The sequence below is a fragment of the Diaphorina citri genome, unplaced genomic scaffold (assembly GCF_000475195.1).
Source record: "Diaphorina citri unplaced genomic scaffold, Diaci psyllid genome assembly version 1.1 scaffold97, whole genome shotgun sequence".
Taxonomy (NCBI): Eukaryota; Metazoa; Arthropoda; class Insecta; order Hemiptera; family Psyllidae; genus Diaphorina; species Diaphorina citri.
Genome location: NW_007377534.1, coordinates 293,156 through 311,424, shown reverse-complemented (window position 1 = coordinate 311,424; position 18,269 = coordinate 293,156). Strand labels below are relative to the sequence as shown.

General features: G+C 39.6%; 1 protein-coding gene and 1 long non-coding RNA gene across 2 annotated transcripts in view; one reads left to right on the top strand and one right to left on the bottom strand.

The window, feature by feature from the left end:
- Window positions 1-18,269, bottom strand: part of LOC103524403 (ATP-binding cassette sub-family A member 1-like) — a 63,645-nt gene that overhangs the window by 19,617 nt on the left and 25,759 nt on the right. Inside the window, exons 26-29 of the mRNA XM_026833507.1 lie at window positions 17,730-17,879; window positions 17,219-17,377; window positions 15,903-16,143; window positions 15,041-15,093 (exon numbers count right to left, since the gene is read on the bottom strand). Coding sequence (XP_026689308.1) covers window positions 15,041-15,093; window positions 15,903-16,143; window positions 17,219-17,377; window positions 17,730-17,879 — 603 coding nt within the window. The remainder of the gene's footprint in view (window positions 1-15,040; window positions 15,094-15,902; window positions 16,144-17,218; window positions 17,378-17,729; window positions 17,880-18,269) is intronic.
- Window positions 3,938-4,847, top strand: LOC113473960. Its single transcript, XR_003395725.1, has 2 exons — window positions 3,938-4,026; window positions 4,738-4,847. It is a non-coding gene; the product is annotated as an uncharacterized LOC113473960 (long non-coding RNA).

Sequence of the window (18,269 nt, the reverse complement as noted above, 5' to 3'; positions counted from 1 at the left end):
TGTCCTCACGAGGCTGAGTGCACCCCGTATGCCAAACACAAAGCCGAAATTAGGATAGGTACTGGTTCGCTTGGTGGTAATCCCCGGCCTCAAGTCTGATATTGCAAGGGAAAATCATGGATAAATCAGATTTAAGGTTCATGGCTATGTTCACGCACGTTCTCATATCTGTAAACATAGCAATGTTTACATTTTCAAAATTTCAAAAAATTATAAAATATCAAAGTAGTCGGTGCAGTAAAAAACACGTGAGAAATCAATTTTTGTAAATACCAATTCCTTCTTTTGGTATACCAGTTTATCAATAAAATCATAAAATGGGAAGAAAAGCCAATTTCAAAGATCCTGAGAGACCCAAGAAGGGTCCTGGAAGAAAAACTAAGAAGCAAAAAGATCCAGAAATTATCCCTCACATCAAGAAGTTGATAGGTAAGTTCCAAACCCCAGGATCATCATGGTACTGCCACACAACCTATCCAACTAGTATTTCAGTTATCTGTACAACTCACTCAGAAAAAGGTACCCTAAGAACCCAATCGGGTCCAAAATCCAACGAGATCTTTGCCTAATTTCATCAAAATCAGACAACCCATTCAAGAGTTCTGTTGAAAGAATAAGACACACAGACAGAGACCCAAGAAGGGTCCTGGAAGAAAAACTAAGAAGCAAAAAGATCCAGAAATTATCCCTCACATCAAGAAGTTGATAGGTAAGTTCTAAACCCCAGGATCATCATGCCACACAACCTTTCCAACCAGTAGTTTAGTGATCTGTACAACTCACTCAGAAAAAGGTACCCTAAGGACCCAATCGGGTCCAAAATCCAATGAGATCTTAGCCTAGTTTCATCAAAATCAGACAACCCATTCAAGAGTTCTGTTGAAAGAATCAGACATACAGACAAACTACCTAAATACAAAATTGTTGAGTTAATAATTGGAACTTACTTTGTCCTGTAAACTAACAAGACCTGTATGGTAATCTGAAACCACTCTCCTCCCTTCAGGGACCTCAAGAGTCTCGAGAGCTTTGGTACTAACTTGTAGTTTTACCCACAACCTTTATCAAGCATGCCTATCTCATAAAATTATTGGTTTCTGTTACAGAGGCAGATGAAGAACCCAAGAAATTGAGTCACCGACAGAAGCAAAGATTAGCAAGGAGGTTAAAGAAAAAACAGGAGAAGATTGCCAAGAGAAAAGAAAACAAACAGCTGCAAAAAGAAGCCAGATTGAAAGAAAAGGAAGAAAAAAAGAACATACCTACCATAAATGTTGTTAAAGGTAATTTGGTTTATTTATGTACCTGTCTATTTATCTGTGTATATTATTGTATTAACTTGAAATATTCCAACTTCAATCTTAGGTTTTTTTTTTATTATTATTATTTAAAAAAGATGAGTGTCACCGCCGTTTTTATTTCGTAGAAATGAAACAACTGCTACATTGGACACATGTGGTCTGTGTTGTAGCATGCCCATCCCGTAGTATGCCTCTCATCAGATGGGCGAGAAGAGTCACAATACTCCCCATTTAGGTGCTTGGTCAACACAAGAACACCAGGAAGTAACCCGTTGAAATATTTGCAATCCAAGGAAGAAGAAGAAGAAAAAGAAGAAGAAGAAGAAGAAGAAGAAGAAGAAGAAGAAGAAGAAGAAGAAGAAGAAGAAGAAGAAAAAAACATTATTTTTTTAAGGTAAAGAAAAGCTACTATTCAACCCTTTGCTCCTCTTACTCCTAACTTCATATGTGTAACTCTCTGTTCTATTTGCAGCTGCTCTAATGAAGAACACAGGTGTTCTGTTCGCCAATGACGTGAGTAAGGAGAGGTCTAAGGCTATCGTGGGCAATTTCCATCGCCTGGGCGTAATTAACAGGCACAATACTCCCCATTCAGGTGCTGGGTCAACACAAGAACACCAGGAAGTAACCCGTTGAAATATTTGCAATCAAAAAACGAGTACAAATTTTTGTCAATGGTGGGATTCGAACCCGGGACCTTCTGCATGGCAAGCAAGTGCGTTACCACTGGACTAACCGTGACCGTAAATAACATGTTACTTCAAAGAATGCTGAGAGACCATTTTCTATGAGTATGCTCAGAAATAACTTTAGATTTTAGAACCCCACCTAAAGTAGAATGGTTAGAATCTTGTCAGTTTACTAATATGTTGCAATCCAAAAACGAGTACAAATTTTTGTCGATGGCAGGATTTGAACCCGGGACCTTCTGCATGGCAAGCAAGCGTGTTACCACTGAACTAACCGTGCCCGTAAATAACATGTTACTTCAAAGAATGCTGAGAGACTATTTTCTATGAGTATGCTCAGGAATAACTTAAGATTTTAGAACCCCACCTAAAGTAGAATGGTTAGAATCTTGTCAGTTTACTAATATTTGCACTCATCTTTTTGTTGACTGTTTAGAAATAGAAAAGAAGACAGGCAAGAAACAGTCACTTGAAAATGACACATCTAGTAAGAAAAAGAAAAGAGGCTTTTCTGACGAGAACAACGAGTGGCTGAAACCAAAGAAAGCAAAACTCAATAAAGACGACTCAGAAGAAGATGATGAAGATGGTAGTGATGTAGAAGAAAGTGATGAACCAATGTCTAGTGATGACACTGTTTAGAAATAGAAAAGAAGACAGGCAAGAAACAGTCACTTGAAAATGACACATCTAGTAAGAAAAAGAAAAGAGGCTTTTCTGATGAGAACAATGAGTGGCTGAAACCAAAGAAAGCAAAACTCAATAAAGACGACTCAGAAGAAGATGATGATGGTAGTGATGTAGAAGAAAGTGATGAACCAATGTCTAGTGATGATGACGGGGAGAATTATAAGGTAAGAATTATACACTTTAGTCATCAGTTTATTTTTTGGAGGAAAAAAAAAAAAAAAAAAAAAAACAGATTACTTAAGTACATACCCAAGTTCAATTGCCTATTTGATTGAACAAATCCATTGCCTTCTTGCCAGCCAAGCTAAAATAAGTAAAGTAATTATAGATAATGTGGTGCTCACAACAACACTCAACACAAATATAATCTTACATAGAAAACGCAGGTTCTCGTTTCACCCCAATTTCCATCCCTGAAGTATAAATAACACTTCCAAATTCTTGGCCAGCACCTGAGAGCTATGTCTAACTGATGAGTTCCAATAAGAACAAAACGCGTCTTAGGCTGCTCCCAGGTGTTGGCTAAAATACCAATCCTTTTCATCTTGTATTTTTTTCACAGATGGAATCTCTCAATGACTTAGATGACAGTGATGATGGTGAAGAAGAGGACAATAGTGATGACTTTTCCGATGATAGTGAGAATGATGATGATGAAGATGATGATAGTGGACATGAGAGTGATCAAGAGGAGGGAGAAGATGGAAGTGATGATGAACTACCCATTGAGAAAGCATCCAAGAAACTCAAAAAGAAACAGGCTAAAGAAGAGTAAGTGGTTTTCTACCTACTTAAATGTATTTTCAATACTTTCAAATCTCCTCAATCATACATGTTTGGGGGATGGGGTGAACTTTCCTTATCCTATTGAATGATGCTTATTTGAGTATTATTTTACCCTAATTTTTACCATATCTCTAACCGTTTAGTCGGTATAGCTAAAGCGGTCAAGGCGATCACAGTTCCGATAATCTGTACAAATTCTGAAAGGGGGCGATCGTAGAGAAAAGGTTGGGAAACACTGCAATAGATACTTGAGCTGCCGATTCTTCTGATTTCAGCCTGAAGAGAACGAGGCGGTAGTCAACTATGCTCTGAGGAAGAGAGATGTCAAACTGGTACCCACTGGACTCGACTTTGGCACTGAGGGCTTTGTCAACTATCGGCAAAACAAGTAAGTAAAGTGAATACAACTTGTGGAGGTTTAAAACACAACATTCTCCATTGGAAAAACGATGAGAAATAACAAGAGCAAAGGCCTCATTGTGATACTAGAAGCTATTGACTGTCTCAATGCACGCTCCCCCACTGGTGGCTATCTGGTCTATTCAACTTGCTCTATTCTGGTGAGTTACAATTATTATTATTATGTACCTACACCACTGCTTTAAAATGAGGAAATTTCAGTGGGGAAGAAAGTTAGACCTGTAAAACTAAAAACCTTGTCATAACAATCACTGCCAAGCTTTTCACGAGGCTGAGTGCACCCCGAACTCCAAACACAGAGTCGAAAATACTTCGACTCCGCCGGGAATCGAAGAGTGATGATGAACTACCCATTGAGAAAGCATCCAAGAAACTCAAAAAGAAACAGGCTAAAGAAGAGTAAGTGGTTTTCTACCTACTTACTTAAATGTATTTTCAATACTTTCAAATCTCAATCATACATGCTTGGGGGATGGGGTGTTCACCTTTGACATTACTGTCAAGAAAGCCAACCCTAGATATTTAAATAGATACTTGTGTATTTCGAAGATAATATCATCAACCTCACCCAGCTGCCTCCTCTCATTAAACTCACCCAGCCTGAGTGGGGAAAAGCCAGTAGCACGCGATTGTCCAGATGGTCACCCATCCGGATACTAACCTCGCGAAACGTTGCTTAACTTCAGTGATCCAGTCAGATCTGATGTATTCATCATGCTATACATTGTTTACTTACATTACATTGAAATGAGGTTCTTTTCTGACGAAATTCCTGTGTGCGGAGTCCAGTATGTAGGACTCTTACACCCCTATACAATAGATACTTGAGCTGCCGATTCTTCTGATTTCAGCCTGAAGAGAACGAGGCGGTAGTGAACTATGCTCTGAGGAAGAGAGATGTCAAACTGGTACCCACTGGACTCGACTTTGGTACTGAGGGCTTTGTCAACTATCGGCAAAACAAGTAAGTAAAGTGAATACAACTTGTGGAGGTTTAAAACACAATTTCTCCATTGGAAAAACGATGAGAAATAACAAGAGCAAAGACCTCATTGACTTATTTATATCAAATTTTTTCTTTACTGTATACAAACTGTTAGTATTTATTATTATAATAATAAATACTAACAGTTTGTATATAATAGCAGTATAATGGAACAAATTGTTCTAAGCTGACATTGACAGTCTAAATTTTCACAGATGGAATCTCTCAATGACTTAGATGACAGTGATGATGGTGAAGAAGAGGACAATAGTGATGACTTTTCCGATGATAGTGAAAATGATGATGATGAAGATGATGATAGTGGACATGAGAGTGATCAAGGAGAAAGTGATGACTTTTCCGATGATAGTGAAAATGATGATGATGAAGATGATGATAGTGGACATGAGAGTGATCAAGGAGAAGGAGAAGATGAAAGTGATGATGAACTACCCATTGAGAAAGCATCCAAGAAACTCAAAAAGAAACAGGCTAAAGAAGAGTAAGTGGTTTTCTACCTACTTAAATGTATTTTTGATACTTTCAAATCTCCTCAATCATACATGCTTGGGGGATGGGGTGTCAAAAAGAAACAGGCTAAAGAAGAGTAAGTGGTTTTCTACCTACTTAAATGTATTTTCAATACTTTCAAATCTCCTCAATCATACATGCTTGGGGGATGGGGTGTTTGCCTTTGACATTACTGTCAAGAAAGCCAACCCTAGATATTTAAATAGGAAAAGGCTAGGAAGAAGAAGACCAACCTGAATAGGTAATATTTTTATCTTCAATTGTACAATTTAAAGGGTAAAGAACCTCCAATCCGTAAACAAAAACTAATTCCATTTAATTGTTATATTTCAGGAAACTGGCAAATGAGGAGCTTCAGATGAACATTGCCGATCATGAAGTGTTTGCATTTCCCTCGGAAGAAGAAGCTGACAAAGTGCTCTCAATCCCTGATGTGGAGCAAAGGATCAAAGATGTTCTCATGGTTCTGGGAAATTTCAAACAGTACAGAGATCCTGCGAGGTGAGTGCCACATGTTTCCAATATAATTATTCTGCTAACTATGCAAAAGAAGTTAGTTTGGTTTCTAAGAATTTTAAATTGTGGGGTTCACCTGCCTTGGTAGCTCATTGGTGAACTCACCTATTAATCAGGAAGTCATGGGTTCAAAGACCATTCAAGGCATGGAATTTTACCCTGAGTTATTCCCCAGATCAGATGCCACCTGCAAATGAATGCGGATCGCGGCCGACCTTTTAAACTCCAATGCGGCCCGCTGTCACTTTGAGTTTGTTCACCCCTGTTATAGAGGGTACCATTTTTATAGGTTTTGGTTTTGCAGCCGACTAAGCGCTACTAAAAGTCGCGCGTCTACGCTTCCAATGTGAGACAAGCCTTAGGATTTCCTCCATCACACCTCTTCAGAGAGTAAAAAGAACAACTTAAATTCAATTTTCAATTTCAATTTTTAATAAACCTTTATTTTTATTATTTTGTTCACATACAATTGAATTGAAAACCTCTTCTCTGTTCTCAGGAGTCGTTGCGAATACACCAGTCTCCTACTGAAAGACCTGTGCACATACTTCTCCTACAACGAATTCCTCATGGAGAGAATCATGCAGATATTCCCTCTGGATGAGTAAAGAGATTTGGTAGCGGGAACGGAACTGTAACTGCTGAGGTGTTATCGTCTCGCAGAAGGGAATCAGGATAGGACAAAGCCAGCCGTTCCTTCGTCCCGCGCGGGAACCAAACTCGCAACCTAGAGCTTTTAAGGCAGACGCGCTACCCTCCTAGCTAACTTGGGACCGAGTGAACAAAGAGATTTGGTAGCGGGAACGGAACTGTAACTGCTGAGGTGTTATCGTCTCGCAGAAGGGAATCAGGATAGGACAAAGCCAGCCGTCCCTTCGTCCCGCGCGGGAATCAAACTCGCAACCTAGAGCTTTTAAGGCAGACGCGCTACCCTCCTAGCTAACTTGGGACCGAGTGAATGGGAACACATCACATGCCTTCAGGCACACTCAATTTGTCAAGGGTCTGAGTACTCTAAGTTTTCCTTGCTCTTGGTATCAATTTAATTTGAACTAGGTTAGTTCTAATTTTTCTCATCCTTTTGTCGATTTGTTTTCGACAGGACAAGGCCAGAGTGGACAGGAAGAGGAGAATGACAGTGGACATCCCGATACAGAGACTAGTGCGGACGAGGGAGACGAAACTGGAGGTGACGAGAAAAAGACCAGTGGAAAAGGTGGAAATGCTCAGAAGCCTAGTGGGAAAATTGGTGGACCCAATAAGAAAACTACCGGACCTGGGAAGAGAACTGGCCTCAATCAGAAAAATAAGAAGTCGAGCAATAAAATCGGTGGCAATCAAAAAGGTGTGAATGTTTCGAAGAAAAACGCCAAGTCTGGAGGTGATTCTAACAAGGGTGGAAATAACCAAGGCGCCAAACAAGGAGATGGTAAACAGGGTGTCAAACAAGGTGGTGGTAAGAAAGGCAAAAACATGCCTCAAAAGAAAGCAGGAAAGAAAAACAAAGGACCCGGTGGAAAGCCTGTTGATAAACCCAAGGAAGAAATACCCAACGAGTATCGTTTGAAGCAGGCTAAACTGGCTAAATCCTTGCTGGAAGGAAAACCTGGCAAGGGGAAGAGCCCGGTGAAGAGTGGAGGAGAGAAGAAAGTGGTGGGATTCCAAACGAAGAAACAGAATAAGCCGTTCAAGAAGAATAAGAAGGGAAAGTCGAAAGAGTGAAGAAATACGGAATAGGAACTGTTTGACAATCTTGGACACAGAGTTTTTTTAAGAAGTTGACAGAGGGAACATAAAATTTGATAGAGGAAACTGTAATAATGGAGGATAATAAGCCGTTCAAGAAGAATAAGAAGGGAAAGTCGAAAGAGTGAAGAAATACGGAATAGGAACTGTTTGACAATCTTGGACACAGAGATTTTTGAAGAAGTTGACAGAGGGAACATAAAATTTGATAGAGGAAACTGTAATAATTGTAATATTGGAGGTCTTATCGTCCTGAAATGGAAGACATGAGGAGAGGACAGGAGAAAGCCGGCCTTTCCGAGAACGATCCGTATCTGTTTAGGATAAAGTTTGCCTCGGGTGGGAATCGAATCTGCGACCTAGCGCTTATATGGCAGACCACAATATTATTATTGGCGAGAAAATAGGAGGTATTCACATCCGTCGTTCAAGTCATAGTATATTCAGTATTCACACTCATCTAATCGCTTGTAAAATTTTTGACCGTTCTTAGAACGTTAGCCCAGACGTACTGTGACTGGAGGGTGACCTGAACAACCAACAATGGCAATGAATTTGCTAGAATATCTTTGTAAAAAATCTTTACCTTGTGTTTGTTAAATAATTAAATATATTTAAAATTGTGATTATTGTGATTCACAAAACCAGTGGCGGCATTAGCACCGCAACCTAATGAGAGAATATTGGATATGTGCGCCGCACCGGGCGGCAAAGCCTCGCATATAGGTGAGTAGGGGAAGTAAAGTAGTTCTCTCAAAAAATGTAATGTTAAAATAAAAGAGTTCCTTTACCCTAGCAGTAAGCTACTATTCGCCAGCCTAGTTAGATTCGAGGCTAGAGCGTCTGCCTTGTAAGCACTAGGTCGCGGATTCGATTCCCGCCCGTGGCGGATTTTATCCTTCCGAGCCTTAAGCTCGGATTGGCTTTCGGGACGATAAAACTTTATTAGTAACGGTTGTGAAAGCTTCTGCTTTAGAGGTACCAGCACCTTTTCCTCTTGTCAGTGATGATCTGTCAGGCAAAAATGTTGCCGAGGAAGAAGTTCCCAATCCAGGCAACATGGAAGATTTGCATAAGAAAACAAAAGGTAGGTTGATAGATTTTGAGGTTAGGTTTTATCTCGGGCATGGGCATGGTTTGCCATGTGTGAAAGCTTCTGCTTTAGAGGTACCAGCACCTTTTCCTCTTGTCAGTGATGATCTGTCAGGCAAAAATGTTGCCGAGGAAGAAGTTGCCAATCCAGGCAACATGGAAGATTTGCATAAGAAAACAAAAGGTAGGTTGATTGATTTTGAGGTTAGGTTTTATCTCGGGCATGGGCATGGTTTGCCATGAAAAAAAAACTTTGTGCCCTGGGCTGATAAGGGGTCTAGCTCTGGGTCAATGTACTTTGTTGTGCCTCATGTTTGTACCTTGTACAACTGGTATTGTAGATTATTTATCAATATATCTAGTGCACTTAATATCCAAGAATCAATGTCATAATGGCACTATCGGATTCAATGTCCACCATTAACACATTGTGTACGAAGCATAAAAACACGAATTAGCGCAAAGCACGGAGCCCTAATTTGGGTAATTTCTGGTGTGATCCATTTATGGATCACACCGGACATAGAGCACAACTATATTTTATTTTGCTGACACCAGAAGAAACTAAAACTAAGCATGATATACTGCAGTGTTTCTTAATTAGTTTGGCCCGCGGAACCCTTTTCAAAAGGTGAACATCTTTGCGGAACCCTGAACTTTCAAGATTGCACCCCCCACCCCCCCCGCTTATTATAAAAATACAACAAGTTTTTTTTATAACAACATTTTATTTTTATTTATTACTATGGGAAGAGTGGTATTTCTGTATGCTTTTTTTTCAAGACTGTTGTCAAATCGGGTGTAATACCAAATAGTTGGATGCGGCCATGACACTGTTGCCCAGTTTAACCTACCCAAGTGGTTATCGGTAAGGATTTTATATTAAATTTAATATTGGTAAGAGAAATTGAACTCGAGATTTTGAAGTTGACCCCCCTGGGGCTGTCCCTGATAGTGCCGAAAAACTAAAATCCCCTAAAAATACGTTCCCCTTAAAAATAAAGAAATATTATGTGTTTTGGGATTTTTCCGAATACCAAACGGTTCTTGAGTTTTCAGGGGTAGCAACTTTTTTAAGCTCACTTGCACATGCACCTCGTAAGGACAAGTTATTGAGTCCTTGTTAAACTTTGTTTTTAAGCTCAGTGTAACTCAGACACCAGACCTCATCTCTGTTTAACTTTATTTTTTACTTGGCATGATAAATCTCTTCATGGAAACCTCTTTTTAACTTCATTACACCTTTTTCCAGATTTACTGCCACCTATGTAGACATTGATATGAAAAATCCACAAGAGCCCAACTCTATCCTCACAGGAGACGTGGATCCATCGGGTAATGTGAATGCTACCATGATCCATCAGTTTGGACAAAGGTGGCGGGGAAAATTCCAAGCACAAATGTCACAGACAAACAATATGAGTGGAGGTCAAGGAATTCTTGAGTACAGAGGCAATAGGTTCACATCATCTATCACCGGAGTCAATATAGATGTTGTAAACAATTCAGGTACTTACAATACATTTTTACACTAGGAGTACGCTGAACTGTCTCATGAAGGCAATAAATCAAAAATAAATTCAAACTAAGAGGTGAAAAGATAATATAAAGCTTTTTTTACATTACCTACCAGATTAGTTGTATGAAGATATGTAACGAGCTTCTGTTTTGACCTACAGGTATCATGGTACTTCAACACTTGTACGGTGTGACACCCAGTATTGCTCTGGGCTGTGAAATGGCCTGTCAGTATGGCAGCAATGTTCCAGGAGGTTTATTGACCTTTTTCTCATTGGCAGGGAGGTACACCAGAATGGAAATGGAAAAATCTAAAACTACACTGGTTTAGATATAGTGAGTGTAAAATAAGGGAACTTGGCCTGGCACACTGCCATGTGCTCAGATTAAAGATCTATTTCATATAGTGGAAGGCTTTGGTCTTATTTTGTCGTGTGAAGTGTTCATACATTAACATTATCAGTTTGGTATATCTGTAGGAAAAAAACAGTAAGTAGATATTAGGTACCTAACTACCTAATGAAATGGATTCTAACTAGAATGGAAATGTGACAAAAGCCAGCTCCTAGTAAGGTAATGTTACGTAGTGAAAGTATTCCCAAGACCAGCCACTCACTATCAGGTACATCTGATGAGGTCTAACTGATACCTGATGAGCACATACACCATCAGGTACCCCTGACAGGCGGACCTGATCAGGTGTACCTGTCAGGTCTACCCGTTGCCTGATGAGCACATACACTATCAGATACCCCAGACAGGCGGACTTACGTGTACCTGATGGTGAGTGGCTGGCCCAAGAGTGATTTCTAGCAGGACAGGTGACCTTTCCAAACTATCATACAAAGTTTCAGGAGCTGATTTATTGACAGAAAATAGAAGTTCTTTATGCTATTTCCATTGACATCTATTTTCTTTAAAGATGTGGAAAGTAAACTCTTGGATTAAGGAATCTGATTGGCCGATTTGAAAAATATTAGCCAATTAGATTGCTCAATCGAAGAGTTTAACGGAGTTTAACCTCACTTTGTGGACTACTTGGCAATCAATGTTGTTTTCAGTGCATTTCAGACTCATATTGGGACAAAAATACACTGGGGCATATCAACCCCCATTAATCCATTTTTGAACCAGAGGATCCCCAGGAGGAAACCTTACAGAGGGGGGACGCCAAAAATGAATAAATTCCACTGAGCCTCACTCAGACGAAAGAAGTTCTCTCAATTGAACTGAAATAAAATATGAATGGTGCTTATTAATATCTAGTTTCTAGTTCCTTAGCCTCAAATGGCTGCAATTAGATAAAACCAACATAGTAACTTACCCGGAATGTTCTAAAGTTGTCAAACAGTTGAGTGACACTGGTCACATTAGTGGTGAGATGGGACATGACATCATGTATACTTTGGAATGTAGAATTGATACGTTGCATAACTCTAGCTGTAGCGGGAGTGTGAGGGTAGTATAAGATCTTGCCCCTAGAATAGAAAAAGAATGGCTAATAAGCTGGCCCGTCCCTCCGGGAATTTTTTAGCCCGTAGTTTATTCGATCGTACCTATGTACCTACCTACCTAATTTCTTGAAGTTTATCATTATTATTACTTTTGATTTTACTTTCATGTAATGATTTAAAATCAAGACTAGAGCCCGTTCTCCCTTTACTCCTTTAAGCCACTCATCCATTTATTTGCCACGGATGGGGAAATATATTTTTATCGGAACGGAGGGAATCGAACTTGGCACTTTACCTAAAGAAAGTTTCGATCATGATTTTGTAGTAGAAAAACAACTTGTTCAAGAGCTTGTAAAAATCCTGACAGAATGGAGTGAGTGTGATTTCCGAGGTGATATTTGTGTCCTCCGCGTCTGGTTTGGTAGAATTCTGAATGTACTCATCACTTATCCTGTCCACCCTGGAAAAATTAATAGAAAAAGTATTGATTAGTTAGCAACCTTCGTGGACAAGTTGGTATAACACCGGAGGTCCCGGGTTTGATCCCCGGCGAGGGCCTCAAATTATTCCTCAGTCGACACAAACATGAGCTATTTTTGCTAAAGTTTTAGACGAAGAGGATTCAACTCATCTATGTTTGGAATTCGGTGTGCACTCAGCCTCCTGAGGACAATTGAGTGGCTACTTCTACTTTAAACGAGTAGCGTTTTACTCGAAATCACACTTTATTTTTCAAGATGAAGTGATTCATCGTTGTTTTTATTTCGTGAAACAACTGCTACCAATGTAGTCCACTGACTCTCGGTGTCTGGGTTGTAGCATACGCATTCCGTAGTATGCCCCTCATATGTGGCAAATCACCGGAGATTTCAAATCTAAAGTTGGTGACATTTTTTCCAGTCACATCTGTTAATCTATCGTATTGTACGGCCATATCGGACATATCCCTGTAAAACCAAAGACCCATAATTGTAGACTACAGGAAGAAAATTCTTAGACTTATTCTGACAATTAATAAAGTAGTACAGCAAAGAATGCCTGCTCCATCCTAATCAGATTTCCAGTCACATCTGTTAATCTATCGTATTGTACGGCCATATCGGACATATCCCTGTAAAACCAAAGACCCATAATTGTAGACTACAGGAAGAAAATTCTTAGACTTATTCTGACAATTAATAAAGTAGTACAGCAAAGAATGCCTGCTCCATCCTAATCAGATTTCCAGTCACATCTGTTAATCTATCGTATTGTACGGCCATATCTGACATATCTATGTAAAACAAGAGGACCAAATTTAATATAACAACAGACTGTGTTAAATAGCTCGTTAAACGTAACAAACAAACAGACTGTATGGAGGACAGAACAATTGAACGAACGAACGAACTAAGTTCAAAGTTTCAACTCAATGATTTTTGCATTTGTTTTCTCATAACTCTATAACAATTTGTCTTATTTTTCAAAAATATTTAATGGCTGGGACCACAATAAGAGTTTAAACTAGGTAGGAAGGTAGGTTTAAGATCACTCTTGGATTAAGCAATCTAATTGGTTGATTTTTCAAAATTAATTTTTTTTAGCATTGCTTAATCCAAGTTTGCTTCGCTTCAGCTTTGCTTTACTCAGATTGTGGCCCCGGGCATAACACACTAGGGAAATATTCTCACTAAATTGGGAGTCCCATATAAGGATAATGTAAGAGTTGGTTAAATCATACTGAAAAAGGCGAGTTGTCGCAAAGCGCGATCCTGACCTTACATAAGTTGAAAGGAAAAAGTCCTGTCGTAAAGTCATAAATTAATAATAATATGTAAATCACTTACGTAACCATTTGGTTAACACTCCGTAGGGTTGTCGTACTGGTTATCATTCTAGTATACATACGAAGTATCGGCAAAATGGCGGGTACAGTTCTATTGATGTCCTGATATTGAGAGTACTGAAATAAAACAACGCGGGGAGATAGCTCCCTATTAGAGATTTTTAACCAAAGTCACCAATGGGGTCTTTTTATATCAAGTCATTTGTTTGATAGAGATTTTAACTCCATACACATAAAGCCCACTCCGAGGCTTAGGTGTAGGGGCAAACATCCACAAAAGATGCGGCTTGTACAAACCTACGAATCTTGATCGACATGTATTTGACTTCAGCTATTTAGGTGAATATATTTGATATTACAACTCATCCCCTTTAATATTAAAACATGATCGTCTTTTATGATTGTGATATTGTTGACTTTAAATTATTTAAGTTGAAATGTCACACACTTTCCATTAAACTACGTCATCATCATAACATTCATAACTCCTAACAGTCAAAACATAACGCTATTGTGGTGTTGACATGAAACAAAGGACAGCAGTGTTGACCTCAGTATAAAAACGTCAATCATATACCCTCTCTTCCCCCCCCCCACACACACTTAAAAAAAAAAAAAAAAAAAAAAAAAAAAAAACCTCTTTGACACTCCCCCCCCCCCCCCACACCCAAAAAAAAAAAAAAAAAAAAAAAAAAAAACTAGCCTTTCTTTCACACAAGCTTTTTTGATTGACCGTGTCTCAACAGTTCAATGTGGAAAATGACCTTTCTAGACGACCTATGACCTTAGCAGTGGGAAAGGTTACCTCAGGGAGGGAGGGAGGGAGTTGACAAGGAAGAGAGAGAGAGAGGAAGGAAGAGAAAAAGAGAGGGAATTGTTTTGAATTGACTTTATTGTACCAATATACCTACCTACATACTTTAATCATCATAATTTTATTGAAATAAAAAGAATCCTCTAAGCCAAGTACTAACATTCCCTAAAGGTCATCGATCGACGGCCGGTCGACTATGTTTGGATTTGGACACACCTTGAGAGAAATATTTTCAAATATTAATTGTAGGATTCTATTTCAAAGGCCGAAATCTACTCACCGTGGCTTTAAAGCGGGGCGAGGTGAACAAATCTGCCCACACATTGGCAATGGCTTGAGCTTTGACATCTGAACTATTACATAGTCTGGCCGCGTAGTAGCTACTGTTTTCATTGATGATGAGTTGATTCATCAGCTCTGTGTTACAATAGACACCGGACGCGTTTGATTGTAGAGATGATACCACGTCCTAGATGGGGAGGCATCGAAATTAAGTAGAATAGAATATACCTTGCTTATCCTGCTCGAATGAGACTAAAAAGTCCCTTTACCCCAGCAGTCTAAACAAGATCTCGTGTATATTATGGGTTTAACAACACAATACAATACATATTTGTTGTTGTACCTTTGGTATCCATTTATTTATGAAAGTTAACATTTATAGCTGAGGAGGGGCTTGGGTTTTTTGATTTCATCCACCTGAGCGTTGGCGAACTTCAGGAATACCTGAAAACAGACAAGACACCAATCCGTCTGAAATAAGCTAGAATACTTTAGTAATAGAAAGCAAATATGTACATTACTTTCCTTCCTTTAAGATAAGGAAAGTAAAAAGAACGGGAGAACCAGCGGTAAAAGCACATTGAACGCACCAGTTCCTCACAGGTCACTGAAGCAACCTTGTGCGTGGTTAAGATCTGGACGAGTGATCCTATGGTGTGTCCATAAGCTAGAATACTTTAGTAATAGAAAGCAAATATGTACATTACTTTCCTTCCTTTAAGATAAGGAAAGTAAAAAGAACGGGAGAACCGCGGTAAAAGCACATTGAACGCACCAGTTCCCCAGAGGTCACCGAAGTAACCTTGTGCGTGGTTAAGATCTGGACGAGTGATCCTCTTAAGGTGTGTCCACACATAGTCAACAGTCATCGATTGTCGATTATGGACACACCTTTAGACAGCACACGCACCATCGACCCTCCTAGAAAAAAATCTCAGCTCAAATTCATCATTTTCAGTTTTTCAGCGAGGGTCGGAGCTATGGTCAATGCTCTGTTGAGGCCGCTTATATTCATTAACATGGCTCATTTTCTTTTGGGTCGGGGCTAGGCTAGGGTCAGGGCTCTGCTACGGACGCCTACTGAGTTACTGGTTGTGAGGTTGTGGTTATGTACCTGGTTAGGCTTGCTAGGACTGTAAAAAAAAGAGAGAGAGAGAGAAAAAATAATAATAAAATAAAAAAGATCAATTCAAGCCTAGCCTAACCCAAAACATAACCACAACCACATGGGTTTAGTAGCAGAAAAATCTTACGTCTTCTAGCGAGGTTTGCGATAGGGAATAGTCGACGATTAGGCCCGCTTCCGTCTTCGCACTCTCGAGGGTACGAAACAAAGCGCCAAGATCAGACACGGCCCCCGATATCCGATACTGGAGTTGTGTGGCGTGAGTCTCCACGAGATCTGCCACTGGGAGGTTCAGGCTGAGGTAGGTCTGGGCGTCCGCACTACGACCCTCGGCACAACGCACCTTCACGCTGTAGCCTTGACCATACCTGGAAAATGTTTCATAGAGGGAACTGTAACAACGGAGCTCTTAATTTTGGTTTAAATTTTAAAGATGAGTGTTTCAGCGCCGTTTTTATTTCGTAGCAATGAAACAACTGCTACATTAGACGCATGTGGTCTGTGTCGTAGCATGCCCATCCCATAATATGCCTCTCATCAGGCGGGCGAGAAGAGACACCATACTTCCCATTTAGGTGCTGGGTCAACACGAGAACACCAGAAAGTAACCCGTGGAAATATTTGCAATCAAAAAACGAGTACAAATTTTTGTCGATGGTGGGATTCGAACCCGGGACCTTCTGCGTGGTAAGCAAGAGCGTTACCACTGGAAAAGAAATCAAAAAAGAAATTACATATAGTATACTTTCGCTATAATTATTGTAATAGAAAGTATTAAGAAGGAGGACAGCTCTAAAGAGAACACTTCGGAGAGCAAACCTTATTTGTTTAGGATAAGGCACTCCAGGCGGGAATTGAATCGGATACCTACCGCCTATAAGAGAGGAGAGCTATCTTTAAGGAGTTTTAAACTAGATTTGCACAAGCTTAACCCATCCTTTAGGGCTGTTTGCCCCTACACCTAAGCCTCAGGTGGGTTTTTGTGTAAGTGTGTCAAGTAAAGGGCACAAGAAAGTAAACCGATGAAATATTAGTGATCAAAATACAAGAGCACTTTTAGACCTATGTTAAGCTACGCCGAGGAAGGCCAATAAATGGATGGGTGACTTAAACCTTATATTGGGAATAAAGGGAGAACGGGCTCTGGTCTTGATTTTAAATCATTACATGAAAGTAAAATCGAAAAATCAAATCAAGAATAATAATAAACTGAATATTAAACAAATTAGGTAGGTACACAGGTACTGATTTTCTTTAATCACGATCGAATAAACTACGGGCTAAAAAAATTCCCGGAGGGACGGACCCAGCTTGTTGTGTAAGAGTTTTGTGTAAGTGTGTCAAGTAAAGAGGACAAGAAAGTAAACCGATGAAATATTAGTGATCGAAATACAAGTGCACTTTTTTCTAGATCGTGGGCATCGAACCCTTCAAGGTACTTACTTTGACTTGAGATGAGTGGCGGATCCCAGGCAAGTGAATTGTCCATTTACCATGATAGTCAGCTTGGTACACAGAGCTTCACACTCCTCCATATTATGAGAGGTGAGTATAACACAGCGACCCTCCGACACTGCTCGCTCGATACAGGTCCATAGGAACCTGGAATAATAGAATAGAATATACCCTGTTTATACTGCCGAAATGAGACTGAAAATTCCCTTTACTACCGCAGTCTAAACAAGGTCTTATGTATTTGGTACAGATACAAATTAAAGATACAAATAAAACAATAATAATAATAATAATAATAATATAAAAATAAAACAAAACAAAAAAAATACAAATACAAACAAAAAGCAGAATAAAAAAAAAAAAAACGCAGAGGGTGACCACTTTCCTAGCTTCCCCCAAATCGTAGAGCAAGAGAACGAATAGGAGAAAGCCAGCCATTCCTAGAACGACCCTTAACGTTTAAGGATACCGTCCCCCCCCCCCTGAGGATATCACTCACCTTCTAGCCCCTGGATCCATTCCACTCGTTGGCTCATCCAGGAATATCAGAGGGGTATTACCCAGGAGCGCTATGGCTGTCGATAGTTTCCGTTTGTTACCACCAGAGAGCGTGCGCACCTCACGATCTGAATAGTGACCTAGGGCAAACCTGATGGGCAAGGAAGAGAACACAATACATGACATCTTATTAATAAGAGATATACGATATATCACTTATTGTTATAATCCAGATATGAAGGTGTAATTTTTTAAGAGCTATAAGCAAAAAAAAATAATAAATAAATAAATAAATAATTCGGCCGTTAAAAATTCTCCCCTCAAACTCGATATTAGTCCCGGGTTCGATTCCCGGCGGGGTCAAAGTTTTTTCGGCTCTGTGCTTGGAGTTCGGGGTGCACTCAGCATCGTGAGGACAATTGAGTAGCTACTTTAATTGAGTAGTGACCAGTGGCGACATTACCAGAGTAAAAAAAGATTATTGAAATATGGATATTGATTGCAAAGGAGGCTTAGTGATACTGTGATATCCACAAAAGTT